Raw genomic sequence first — 15346 nt, 5'->3', positions numbered from 1 at the left:
CTGATGCACGTCACTTCCCCTAACGCACGATTTCACACACGCGCAGTATTTCCGTCCGTCGCCCGCATATCATGAGAGTGTTATCAACGAACTTGCCAGAGTCTTCGTTATCAACCCATATTCGGCTCACTGCTGAGCTCGAGTCTCCTCTCAGAATAAGAGGGGTCAGGCCAGTAGACCACCACACTGGCCCAATGCGGATTGGCAGACTTCACACACGCAGAGAATTAAGAAAATTCTCTGGTATGCAGGTTTCCTCACGATGTTTTCCTTCACCGTTTGAGACACGTGATATTTAATTTCCAAAAATGCACACAACTGAAAAGTTGGAAGTGCATGCCCTGGACTGGATTCGAACCCACACTCTCTGGAATCGGAGACAGAGGTCATATCCACTGGGATACCACGACTCTCGCCTATAGAGTTTAGTTAATCATAATTTACAAAATATTAGGTACTTCTGTTTCCTGTGTAAAGCTGGAAACCGATCTAATTGCCTCCAAGTCCTCCAATGACAATTCATTAAGAATTTCACCACACTGCAGCTACATATTTTTTAACTAAGGTTCAATAAATTCACTGCATCATCGCCCAATATTCGTTGCATCGCCACAAAGCCGCTGGTTCCAATAATGAGGGTAGTGCGATAGCATCGCGGGCGGAGTTGATCCCCGCGCCAGATATGTAGGATCCTTTCTCGGCTCCTTTGTGTTTCTCCGGGTATACGCGACCGAATTGGACTTTGGTTGCCTTTAACTAAGCCTGTGTTACTTTAAGGTTCTTGTAATAAGTTCAGTGCCTTTTTAACACATGAAGCTATGTAGGTTTTAGCTGTTAGTGTTTATTTTATGAAGCATTGGTTTATATGAAGCTTTAACTGTGTTAGTATAATTTATTTATGTAAATATTTAAAAATTTTAAGCTAGAAATCTTGTGAAAAAATTTTTACTTTATTAGACACTAGCTGATGCCGCGCGGTTTCATCCGCGTGATTCCCGTTCCAGTAGAAATATGGGGATAATATATAGCCTATAGCCTTTCTCGATAAATGGGCTATCTAACACTGAAAGAATTTTTCAAATCGGACCAGTGGTTCCCGAGATTAGCGCGTTCAATCAAACAAAAACAAACACAAACTCTTCAGCTTTATAATATTAGTATAGATTAAAAAACTGTATAAAACCTAGTATTTAGCTTCTAAAATAACAGTTTATATCGATAATAGTTATTAAATATTTACGCCGTGACTGAGACAGTGATGATCCGTTTCATAGAGGAATATCTGATAAAAATTAGTTTTTTTTTTAATTTGTGCTAAACTATAGCTTGGCAAGTTCGTTTATGACATTCCCATGATATGCGGGCGACGGGGGAAAGGACTGCACAGGTGTGAAGTCGTGCGCACCAGCAGAGGGAAGGACAGCGCGGGTATAAAGTCGTGTGCGCGGACCATTGGGAGTGTAACGAACGAATTTGCCAAGCTATAAACTAAATTCTGTCCCTATGTCAAATTTCCACATACGTTTAAGACCTAATAGTAATCATTAGGTCTAAGTCTTCAGCTACTTAAATAATTAGAGATTGAAGTACACTTCAGTTTGTATCTTTCGCTTCATACACACTTTAATGCCCACTTTCTGTTTACTGACAACAACGCAAAAACGAGTCATTATTCCCAGTACCAACTAAAAAAGAAATTGCCAACATTCGATCTGTAAATTGCGCCAAACGAGGATACACAACGCAGTTCGATAGCTCGGTCGTTACCAGGGAAAATTATTCTGCCAGTGCAAACTACAGTGATTACAGAGCAAGCCTCGGGGAACCACGTCAGTGCTTATTGTCGGAAGATTGAAGACCCTCCGCCTTCGAAGCGGTCCTGGCGAGAGTGAGATGCGACGAACACGTCCTACGTGTCGGAGAGGGACGGCGATAGCTCAGCATCTGATTAGCATCCCAATTACGGCGCGGGCGCAGTGGAATCGAATCCTTCGACGTAGTGATGTGAATAAAATATTATCGACATATTTGAATTACCATTTTTGTTCACATTTTCAGTTCTGCTTAATCCTATCTCCAAACTAAAATAAATTGTTGTTTTGCCTTTTCGTCATTTGTTTTAGTTTAAAGAAACTAAAAAAAATAAGTATTCATTCTGTGAGATATTCTTTATTTCATTAGGTATTTCTTAAAATAAAAAAATGCAAAATTCTGTAAAAGCCAGCTAAAGTGCGGTAGGCAACTATAGAGTTTGTATGAGAGGTAGCAGGATCCAGACCATCAATCCAAGTATACAACATAATAATTAATTTTTTCTACGAGATGTCACACGAAATGCCGTCACTGGACACTCAACTTCCTTCGCTATAGACCCTTTTAAACTTGAGTTTGATCTTTAACTGAGCTTTACGAATGTCTGTGCTTCGGTAACTGAGGCCGACGGAGGGCCATGGGACGTGTTATCCGAGGCACAAGGATGGTCCAACTATTGGAATAAACCCGATTGTTATCGAATCATCGATACTTTATTCGTCGCGTGATCGAAGCCCTACTAACGAGCCTCGCTCGGCACAAGGCGGGGCGGCCGTGTTAAGATTGCATCGGCAGCCGCAAGGAAACTTAAAATAAACAACATATTATGAGCACCGCCGACATTACATACCGCTGGTGTTATTCTATAACTTGTTAACCGGCTTCCAAAAAGGAGGAGGTTCTATCTTCGGGTGTCACACATACAAGTGTTATTTCAGAGCCCGAGTCATCCCTACGCCTTCCGATTCGAAGGCAAAGGCGAATCATAGCTATCACGGCTCCTACGGAACCCAAGTAGCATTTCAAAATTAAACATAAAAAGTATCCAATTTTATAAAGTTTTACAATAATATTAAAAAGGAAATATACTAAGATAAAGTTAAACTATTATAATCTTCTATCTATATTATAAAGAGGAAGAGTAGAGTTTGTGAGTTTGTGAGGTTGTAGAGAGTAATCTCTACATCTATCTATTTTGAAAATTATGTTAGTAGGAAGCTCTACATATAATTGTGAGTGACATAGGCTATATTTTATTTCCGTATTTCCGCGGGAACAGTGACTACGTGGGTGAAACCGCGTGGCATATCTTAGCAACTTCTTAAAATTACTAGCGCTCTACAACTGCGTTCGCGTGAAATTCCGTTTTTTAACAAATCCTTTAGTATTAAAAAGTAACCTATGTTCGGCTCCAAGGTTCCATTCATCACTGTACAAAAAGGCTTCAAAATCGATTCAGCGATTCAGTCGTGAACAGACAACATACAGAATCGTATGAATTTTAAAGAGCAGGGCATTGCTTTTTTTTTATACTAAAATAAGTACATTCAGATAAACGTCTCATTCGCACGATAGTTAAAAAACGATACGTTACAACCCAGCGTTGGCTGGAGTAGTATGAAATTCAATGAAGGTCTATTTCCAACGCACATAATTGAAAATGCTACGCTGCTCGATAAAAAGGCGTCGTGTTTTTAAAAAACGCTGTCGTGTCGACGTCTTGTGAACATATACATGGCATTAATTTCTTGTTTTTGAACGCTTTTTTAACATCCGTTAAAAAAATTCTCGTGCGAATGAGGAATAATAAAATAAAAAAAAAATCCAAGTCAAACATCAAAACACACGTCCATATATCAGTCGAGTAAACAGCAATACTTCATTCGTTTAAATCTAGTTTCGCATCTCTATACCGATCAACACCGGGCTTTCAAATCATTAAATCAACACAACATATTTTATCTTGTGTAAATATATATGAAAAAAAGAAAACAACTTTTTGAAAGCTTAGCCCAAAGACTTAGTGTAGAAATAGAAATTCGTACGGAGCATAATTTACTTCTTCTAAAGTATTATAAAGCTGAACAAATACTAATCTGGTTACATATCTATAGGAACTTTAGATTAGGATTACTTATGCCTTTAAGTATAAGAAAAGGTAGATTAAAATATTTCTTATAGATCTGTAGGCGTCCCTAAATACTCGTAGTATAGAAGTTGTTGTTTTAAATATGCGTAGTATATTTTTTGTTTCTTGGCTTTTATTTATTTGCGACGAAAACTTAACTGAAGCAAGGCATTGTAGAGTAAGAAGACTCTACAATGGCCCTGAACCTTATTAATTTTATTATAGATGGATTCTATGTGGAAGAGATCGCTCATTAGCAACAAGGCCGCCAATTGTGTATTAGTTTTCAAGTTCATTTCTTGATTGTTATAATTTTATTTTTGCTATAAAATAAAGTACTTAAACCCTTTAGAAACACCGTTAAAAATTAAATTTTAAGGGTAGTTAACACACATAACTGTAAACGGCTGTAACTAAAAATTCCGAAACGAAATCCCCAAACTTTATTTTCTGGTCTGACCCGGGACTTGAACCCCAGACCCCAGTCGTGTTCTGTAGCATAACAATCTAGCCAAGGAATCATAAACCATTATTATATTATAAGGTATATATAATAAAAATACGAAAAAGTGATAAAATCCTTAATTAGGATACGGAAGGAGGGAGTTATAAACGCTCGCTCGCATCGTCTAGTTTTTTTACGCAAGTCAGTGTCATTTCCATAATATTTACGGCCGCGGCCAGATGTATCGTAGCATATATTTTATCGTTGTAACCGCGGCCACAGTGTTCCGTTTAAATTAAAATAAAATTACTGTTATTTACGAATAACGTAATACAAGACCAGAAATTTAAATTGTCTAATCTGAAACGATTATGCTCTAAGCCACCTCTAAGCTAAAGCCTAGTTCACATAGGTACCGAAACTATTATGAAAATGGAAAAATCTTTATTAATAAAAATAAATTGCTGTTATTAGTCCCGCTAAAACGCGTTACATTACAAATCGAAAAAAATATACCTACCAAAATCTCAAGGAAAAGTTAAAAATTATATTCGACTGGCAGACGCCGCACGCTTTCGACCGCGTGGTTCCTGTTCCTGTAGGAATACAGGGATGAAATAACTAAAAAAATATAGCCTATAGCACTCGGGGATAGTGTAGCTTCCCGACAGTGAAAGAATTTTTCAAATCGGTTCATTAACTTTAGAGGCAATTCAATGCAAACAAACAAACATACAATGAATTTTTTCCTCTTTAAAATATTATTAGGTATAGATGACATTCGACCTTGAGGTATCGTGAAAGTTTGTAAGCCAATGTGCTAGAGTAGTTTGAAACGTCATATTTTAAAATTAAAAGCTCCAAATTCAAATTCAATCATTTCTTTATCATCTTAAGGCCGCAGTTAGATACTCCCTCTATGGACTTATGTGTGTGTTTTCTTTTTAATTTATTTACGGCTCTGGATTCTAGTATTTTTTTATATAGATAACTGTAGTCTGTACCCAGCGTCACAAAACATCAGCATTCCACTCAACACGAGCGCATGAGCACAAAACCAATTTGATATTTCTCATTCTCATTATACAGCCGCCGACCGCGGGCCGCTCAAACTAGTGATCTGTCATTACAGTAATTTACCTATTCCATAAACAAGCTCCGGGTAAATCTAATCTTGGAATTCCACTTTTGGATCCGTCAGTCAGCTTGTTTTCCTCCGAACTAATAAGTACCAACACAGATTAATGATATAGTAAGTACCAAAACATACTGTCAATACTATTTAAAAAAAAAGTAGGTACGCCTCTGAAAACAAAACTAAACATGGTCTAAACTATGTATTGCTTACTAAGAACTATAAAATATATTTGAAAAGGTTATATCAACCTTGTCATTCAGCGATCATCAATGATAATTTTATACTATAGATCGGTTACGTTCGTACAAAATCACCGCAAAAAGTGATCCGAATAATAGACTACAAAACTGAGCGCACACATGCACAATTTTTTTTTTAATTTCATGATTTCTTTATGTATATATAGTTTTTACACTTCCTGAACACACAACTCGAAATTGTAGACGATATTTAGGTATTATTTGTTTAAATAACGTTCGTTGTTGACCACAACTAACATTGAGTTGTGGATATTTCCTCATTTGAGCGCCTCTTTTTCGTGACCTAGTAACATATCTAACAGTATTTAACATCATTGGCAATCATGACATTTGACTTGAACTTTATTTTTAGTGTGTCGAAACTGCAGCAGAAGATACAATTGTATCAAGTTACAGCCTAGTATTAACGGTTGACATTTATATCTGTCAGATTAAAATGTCGCCAGTTGACTCGCAGCAGAACAGGCTCAACATAAATCAAAATGAAATTATCATAACGACTGAGTCCTGAACAGAATGATGGCTTTCTTGGATATTAATAACATCCGCTATAAAAATGTTCCCGTGGTCTAGCCGACGCCATTGAAGTGGGTGTCATTCGAAAGCGTTACAGATTTAAATATAGAACGCATAGATATGAAACTCGAATCATAAATCCATATACAAACTAGCGGACGCCCGCGAGTTTGTCCCTGTGGACCAATGATATTTTATACTAAAAGTATTTAACTTCTTCTTGAATCTCTCCTATCTATTGTTGAAAACCGCATTAAAATACGTTTCGTGGTCTAATTGTACAAACTTGGGATGTAACTTTGTTTTATACTAAGAAGGTACTCGTATGTAAAATGCAGATGTGTTTAATTTTACGATTTCGTGACTAAACTACTAAGCCGATTATAAAAAAATATTTCACCAATGGAAAGCTACAATATCAGTGAGCTATACCTTTTCATGAAAATCTATACTTATAATAAATCTGTAGAGAGGTCAATTTCTGTACCTACACGAAATATATTTCCAAAATAACTATCAGGGGGTGATTAGTGATTGATACTGATGCCAAAAATGCAATCAGTAAAATTTTTGTCTGTATGTTCGTTATAGAAACAAAAACTACTCGACGGATTTTAACGAAACTTGGTACAATTATTCTTCATATTATATTATATTCATATTCATAGGCAGGTAATATACTTTTCATCACGCTACGATCGATAGGAGCACAGCACTGAAGGTAAATGTTGGGAAAACGGGAGAAGTTACTCCATTTTTACAGCGATACTACTGTAAAGGTTGGATTAAAGAGGTCTAAGGGCGGATGAAGTCGCGGGCGTCCGCTAGTATTTAATAAATTATTAATAATTATTATATAAACAAAAGACATTATGGTAGGATGCTTCGTAGAAACCGTAGGAGTAGGAGTAGGGGTAGGGGTTGACCTATTTTATGTCTGTGTGGATCAGGTTACAAGTAATGCTAGCTTATAGCTACTCACCATCCAATAAGTCTGCAGCGCTGGAGGCACGTGGAGTTATTGGATTGTGAGTGGCTAGCATTTCGTGTAACAGTGTGAATGTCTCAATCGTAAATACTTAAATTGAGGTAATTACCATATTATGATACGACGCGAAATAATTAGCGAAATGTTAATAAACCAGTTTATCTTTTGCGAACTTGTTATGATTAAAGAATTTTTAAATGACTTACGGATCTCAAGCACCAAGTAGGTATGTTGTACCTACCTGCTTATTTGAAATACTTCACCATAAAAAGATGTTAAAATTAAACAGTTAATAAATATTATATTCGCATTAGCAGTTAATAATATAACGATGACATTTCTCAGGTTATGTTTTCATTATCATCAACATTATAATCAGCCAATGGACATCCACAGTAGGATATATGTCTTTTGTGGTGACTTAGATAATAGTAATACACCGCTTTCCTGACTTCCTGAATGAAAAGTAATTTTCCAAAGTAGGTAGATACCTACCTATAAACTTTGATTATAATAAAATGTATATAAATTATTTATATATTTAATTTTAAAATAAGTTTACAGACAGAACATTTATGTTTAATGTTCTGTCTGTAAACTTCTGTTTTTCAACAAGCTTCGTACAAGTTTTAAAAGGCCTGACTCCCGTCATTTGTACTGAAAAAAAAAACACAATGCGACATAAAGTTCCAGCTAAACTTTTAAATTCTACATACGTACGCAGAAACAGAAAAACATAAAAATGACAGCACCATCGATGGAAGCGGCGGCTTCGAAGGGTATCAGTAAGTTCTCTGTAATTGAACAAATATTTATGTAGAAATGCAATACGGCGAGTTTTTGCCTGCCCGCGCGCCGCTTCGGAGACCGTTGAGGCTCGGGAAAACAATCGATACTGAATAGTCAGGTTGCTAGGTGTCGACTGTCGACAGCTATTTGTACAGTAGTTACAAATTAGTAATATGATCCAAGTACCTACTTAAACTGCTTCATAATATTTCAATACTTAACATATAGACATAATGTCGATAAAATTACATTAATTTCGTTTATTTTAAGTCAGCTTAAGGTCCATACACATTGACGCAGCAAAATAGCGACATTTATAATATCTGAAAACAATCTCTATTTATTAATGTTCTTTGTCATAAGTATAAAGACACTAAAGACACAGCGACACGCGACACCGCACATTTTTAACTGAATTTCCAAAAGGAGAAGGTTCTTCGTTCGGCTGTATGTATTTTTTTATTATTAGCGACATTTCCGTCATTTGGACCGATTTTGATTTTTTTATAGCGTCTAATTCTAGCACTTACGAGCGTCACCACACGCGAAATTAGTGCTTTATTAAATTGAGTTAATTATACTAAATCTGTTTTTATTTTTTACACACGTCGACTCTTTGCGTCGAGTCCATGCCAGTATGTACGAAAGTATATATGAAATATGCCAGTATATATGAAAGTGCCCTTAGATTCAATTTATTACATGGGTTATTTATTAGTACTTTACCATCCACAGTCCATACGAATATTATCTATCGTAGATCGAATTTAAAACAATTTTATGTTGGAACAAATGGTCTGCCAGAGATGTACTAGTAGGTATATATCTCTTCTCATATCATGTTTATTAGTCCATAAATTAGGTATCATATTTTAAAGTAACTCTTAAACCTTAAAAGTAATGACAATATTTCAAAATACTTTAATGATTTTTATGTAACTTTTTTATAAGTTTTATGACAACTGTTTTGGAAAATGTTGGCACATAGGCACTAACTACCGAGTTTCACCATCTAACTGCTTTTCTTGTTCTGTTAATTCCTTCAAATGTCTGGTAAACTACAATGTATGATGTTTTAGTATCGGCTCGCTTTTACAGGCCTTTCACAATTCAGCTCAATACTTAAATTCATCCTCGACTTGGTTTTTTTCTTTTACACTTTATTCTAAAACATACACGTATAGGCAGTTCTTGCGTTATGGTCCAGTGATTTTCCAAAGTAGGTTCAGATCAAGAGGTCCTGGGTTCAAAACCTTAACTCGAAAAAACATGATATACTCATTTTGGCTGGTGGGAGGCTTCGGCCGTGGCTAGTTATCACCCTACCGGCAAAGACGTATCGCCAAGCGATTTAGCTGTGGCCGAAAGGGTAGTGGATTTTTATCCAACTCCAAACAAGTTTGCCCGCTTCTACCTTAGATTGCATTATCACTTACCAGGTGAGATTGTAGTCAAGGACTAACTTGTAAAGAATAAAAAATAACTTAGCTTTTGTTCCTTCTAAAGCCTCAATAGCTCAACGGTAAGAGCGGTCGGATTCACATTCCTAGCACAGTCTTTCCCGACTAGTTGGAGGGGAATGGGAATATTGGTCATATTATAAAAAGATGGCTAATATTTAAAAAAAAAGATACAAATTCTTAGCCCAAAGTAGCACAGTTGGCGATGTCACACATCCGTGCCTCAGAAAGTGAGTTAAGCTTATAGCTCATTATCTTCTTATAGAGATTGTTATAACCGTAGTAAGCCCGTCAATCGGCATTGGAGCAGCGTGGTGCATCTAAGCTCCATATCCTTTATCCTGTAAGGATAGCCTATAGTATGCCGTTAAAATAGGCTGATATACACACTACAGTTTTAACTGAACAAAATTTTTTTTAATGATCATGTTTTTGTGGACACAATGCAACGCATCTCACGTTCTCTCGCTCGCCTTTGAATGGCGGAGTCGCCTGCGAAGTGATTTATTGGCCCTCGTTCATTTTAGTTCCCAATTCGTTATTCTTTATGGCCCGGCCAGCGAGCGGCGACCTGTTGCCTTTCGGAAACGGGCTGCTTTTCAAAGAACCAGCGTGATTTATTTTTATAGTTAACAACGAGAACTGTAAAATTTTAATGTACCTAGAATTTTTTATTTTTATTATATAACAAAATTTAAATACGAATATTATGGTGGGGGTTTAACTTGGGACTTGAAACGAGGAGATTGTGTATTCGAGATGGGTATAGTAGGTCCTCTATTTTCTCAAAGCTACTGATCCGATTTGGATGTGTGTGTTATACTTATTCTTAACTAGCGGACGCCTGCAACTTCGTCCGCCCTTAGACCTCTTTAATCCGGCCCTATCGCAAAATCCGTTCGTAGTGGATCAAGCGGTTTTCGAGATTTCGTGATGAATGACCTCTCACATTTATATATTAAGATTATAATACCAGCAATTAGCAAATATTGTTTCGCTTTATTGTCAGTTAAAAATAGATTCCTAGATTTTTTTCACTAGAAGACAATGACTTTTGGAGTAGGTATATGTGAACGTATGTATACATAGCTAGGTGTTAATAAGTAGGTATAAGGTAATGGGTAAAGCAATTTCTCCTAACACATAAGGCAATAAACGAAGATCAGAATAATAACCGGTATTTAAATGTCAAAATTTCCATGTACGTTTGTCGCATGTCCACTAATTGAAGTTTCCAGGGACGAACGTATGGCGGCGATTATCGGCATGTTTTCACGACATTCTGTAAAAGTTTATACGACAAAGAATGCCGATTATGTCGTAATTTCGCATGATTGTTTACGTCGATAGAAAGATAGAAAAACTTTTGGTATGTAGTAAGTGTCATGCTTCCAGGGGTCATTAGTTTATGACTGTTACAACATAAATAATTAAAAAAAGTTGATGAGAAAAAAGTCGATGTGACAATGTTGAACTTTTGTGTTTAACCACCGCAGACAAAGAAGTTAGCTAGACCACAGAACAGACAGCACTAGCTAACGCTTTTAGCTAGACAGTATTGTTATGTATCTTACATCTGAACCTAACCGAAATCGACTAGGGAATGGAGATCTAAAGCACGAAGTCTGTACCGAAGAACCGAACCAAGCCAAAGAAGTGGGAAATAAGAACCTCAGAAGTACCCAAATTGAAATCAGAGATAACCAAATTGAAGGTGAGATTAACAAATAACCGAAACAGAAAATGCGAACCAGAGAACCAAAGCTGGACCGGGTTAAAACCGCAACCTGGAGCCTTAACCATGAGACAAGTCGATTCTCTTTATACAAACGCTAACGCTTCGAAAACTAACAAAATATATAGGAATGATAGATCCGATCGGCAACTTGATCACATGACATGTCGATGGTGAATGTAATTCCCACACATTATTTAATTTTTGAAGCGTTTGCGATCGTAGAAAGAGAATCGACGTTCCACATGGCCCAGGTCATTCTGGTTATAAAAGAAAGCTACAAAATATCTATACAGAGGATATTCTCTTAGATAGTTACCGTACACCAATTCAAATCAACTGTTGGTTTTATGTGCATACAGCCAATTCTGTACGAGCCAAATGGTAGAGAAATAACCACTTCAAAGAACAAGCCGCTGTGAATGTTAAAGTTACCATTGTTATAATGGCCGAGGCAACGTAACCGGACAATAACTAACTTGAAGTTACGACTAACTTGGTCGCTTTTACGTACCTGCCTACGTTACAGAGCGTGACTTATCGTTCAGAAAACAAAAGGTAACTTGAGCTTCAGTAGCATTTGAGAAATTTCCGAGCTTTTCTATTGATATTTAAATGAAGCATTACCTAAACATGTTTACAAGTAGAAGAGCAATGACTGCGTGTTCAGATTTTATTTAATAATTTATTAGCAGTTTACAAATGGTAAAATTTTTCAAAACACGTTTTCAACTGAAATATAAACTCTATTTGAAATATAGAGTTGATTTCAAAAAATCAAAATCAATATTCATTTATTTCAAGTACGCTAACTTTACAAGCATTTTCGAAACGTCTAGATTGACTATTTGTAAAGACTCTAACACCGGTTCCTGCCTGGCTGACTCTGACTGCGTGTATTTGGAGGTCTACTTAGTTCCTTTAAAGGCACATTACAGGGCCAGGAGAAGAGGGGATACTCTAGATACGAGAGGGGGAGGAGTGGAGCTGAGCTGGAGATGAGGGTTGGCGGATTTAGATATAGGATATATTTTTTTACTCTTTATCGACGTTAACGTGTTATGAGAAAGACCAGTAAAGTAAGCAATTTCACACCTTGTACCTGGTTATGACATTTTTTTTTCAATAACAGAAAACAGTACAATAACATTCTTAGCTTAAGCCCGACCCAAAAGGACTGACGTGACAAAACATAATTGATTGGCGACAAAGTTAAGGCTTAGGTTGCGGTCACAATGGACCAGGTAAATACACGTATACAGGTACGTACCTAAACAAATCGGTAAGTGTAAAAGGACCTTTATTTTCCTTACCTTTTGTAAACGAAACACATCCAAGTTTCTAGGACATTAAAATTGGCAACAGTGCAATTTTTTTGCAGCGAAGACAATTTGTATTGTTAGGCATAAACAAATGAAGCCTATTGAATTGTAAATTGTTATGTACCTGAAAAAGTTTGCAATTTTTATATACCTAAATCTTTAGCTTCAAGGATTTTAAAATTTAATTTAAATTATTGGTTACTGTCAAACATCACTGCAGAAGTGAAGAAATATGAAATCTCATTATTATGGCCATTTCTGATGTGTTTAAGTTACAAATACCTACCTAGGTAAGTACTTACGTGAAAATAAAGTTTAATCCTTTTAACCCTCGACTGAATTAAAAAAATTGAGTTGTTGGTGTAAGTTTGACCGTTACGTACCTAGGTATATTTGTTTGTCTGTCTGTGCCCTGTGGCATCTTAATCAGTAGCTAGGTACATACCTACTAAATGATGAGTACCTAAACTGATTTGGATGCGACTTTGAAAGTTGATTTTCCAGCGATGTTTCATTAAAATCAAATTAAAGTTTACCTGTGTAATTAATCCATTAGGTATATTAATTCCAGACTTTCGAGGTATTTCAAAATGTAACAAATGTTTAAGCTGAGTTAGTCAAAATATGTTTTAAGACTCACCAAACTGACGCAGCCAGCCCGAAGTAATACAGCAGCAAGAAGACGACCGCGCAGTTGGGGTTCGCTAAGCCGTCATGCGCTAACAGCATCCTGGTGGGAGACGTGGAGTCCTTGGCGCAGCCCGCCGCCGTCCGGCCCGCAGCCGCGCGCACGCCCCAGCCCGCCGCCGCCGCGCACCGGCACAGTGCCACCAGCACCAACGCGCGCTCGCCAGCTCCGCCCCTGGCTCCACACGCCAGCTGCGCCGCCACCGCCGCAAGAGTACACGCGAAGCTCAACGCTGCCCAAGTCGCCAGCCACACCTCAGCCGCCCGCCTCTCCCCCACCTCCCACAACACTTCAGCGTCACAGAACTGCGCGCACCGCCCCGACCCCCTAACCCACACCCAACTGTTCGGCTTCACCAAACGTCTGCAAGTCCCTCGTCCTTCCCTCGTCGTGTCCAACGGTATCGTACCGATCGGCGGCGCGCGCTCCCCAGGACCCTCCATACACATGTGTTCATGGTTATTCTCCGCCGGGAATAGAGAACAGTCCAACTCCGCCGGCCAAGGGAACCCGAAACCCCGCAACACGGGGTAACATCTGGCGTAAACACTCTCGCACAAACCCCTACACGGACCTATCGGTAACGCGACCTTATCAGTGCACATGGGCACGTACACCGCACACAAAAACAAATGCAACTGGGACGAGCATCCATACTGCACCAGGGGGCTGAAGGTCTGTAGTGTGACGTCGGCGTCCGCTTGGAGAGTGTGCCGAGCCAAGTTGGGCATTCCCGTCTGGTTGTATCCGATGTTCTTGCACATAGCCACCTTGATCGGTTCACATGTCCTCACGGACGCCTCGGCTACGATCTCGTAGACGAGGGTCACAGTTATTAATACCACAAAACACTTCATTCTGGATTGCGCGGAGTCACAACAACGGATTCATTATATCGCGAATGTTTACGCGCGTCGCGTGCGAGCGTAGACGACACATGCGCCACGGAGCACGCATAGAATACAAATACTCACGGAGGGAGCACGTCTCGAGACGTTGTGGCCGGGCCGGGGTCGGGCGCTCCGCGGGGAGATCTCCCAACGCACTACAAACAAAAAGTCGGCAGGTATGCGCGATAGTATCAGAAGTGAAGGCAAGGGAGGGAAATTAGTTTGAAGTCGCGGTAGGTGTCCGTGCGGCGTCGGCACTCTTGTTACCGAACGACTGCCTTCATCCTCGAGGCTTACTTGTTATCATGTGTTAAGTTACTGATATATAAATATACACATTTACAGCCTGTTTCTTCATGTAAAGCTAAAGTAACAGTAAAAGTAGTAAAGAAGACTTTATTTTTCAGTAAATAAGACCGTCACTTTTGATTTATGACGTTACTTTGACTGTTACTTGCGATAAAGAAACTCATATCTACATTATGATGCGTAATATGACTCTAAAGACCATGAATGAGTGTACTTTAGACCCTTAGACCACACGACTGAAGTAAAATTTCTTTCACTCTCCCTCTCAACGTCCGTTCGCCTCACCCGTTATACTTTTCGTAACGCGATAACCAGCTTACTCCCCAAATCAAACATTCATAAAGAAGTTTTACTTTACAATATAATCTTGTATTAAACAATTTTTGATAATCCGTTTTATATCGAAGCATTAAATCTTTCATACAAAGCCGGGATAATCTAAACTCTAGTTTGGCTGAACATATCTGGATGAAATTTGGCACTGAGATAGATAATTCTGTAATAAAATACCACACTTCCACGTTAATCCTAGGAGTATAGAGTGCAATTGCACAAATAGTATTTTATCACGAAAAAATAATACAGGTAGAGAATATTTCGATATTTCCCATAAAACTGACAGACAGCACACATTGATTACACGTATAGATAGCTTTATCACCATCGTGGATATCTTTGATTTATCGAAATATCGATTTTTCGATAGTAACGATAGCAAACTGATTACGAAATCCAGTTGAACTCGCCGGTGATAGTAAGGATTTTAAATAAGAATTTTATTTAGGTACTATAAAAAAACAAAATAAATTATAAGTATATACGGGTATATATTTTTTTTAAAGAATATTTGCCATATCTTTTTTTTA

General features: G+C 37.9%; 1 protein-coding gene across 1 annotated transcript in view; it reads right to left on the bottom strand.

Annotated features, from left to right (window-relative positions):
* The window catches only part of LOC112045330 (frizzled-4), a 61127-nt gene extending 46653 nt beyond the window's left edge, over window positions 1-14474 (bottom strand). Inside the window, exon 1 of the mRNA XM_024081478.2 lies at window positions 13234-14474. Coding sequence (XP_023937246.1) covers window positions 13234-14138 — 905 coding nt within the window. The 5' untranslated portion in view covers window positions 14139-14474. The remainder of the gene's footprint in view (window positions 1-13233) is intronic.
* Window positions 14475-15346: the final 872 nt, after the last annotated feature.

Source organism: Bicyclus anynana, chromosome 19, assembly GCF_947172395.1.
Source record: "Bicyclus anynana chromosome 19, ilBicAnyn1.1, whole genome shotgun sequence".
NCBI lineage: Eukaryota > Metazoa > Arthropoda > Insecta > Lepidoptera > Nymphalidae > Bicyclus > Bicyclus anynana.
Note: the sequence above shows the minus strand (reverse complement) of the source record. Positions and strands in the feature narration are given on the sequence as shown.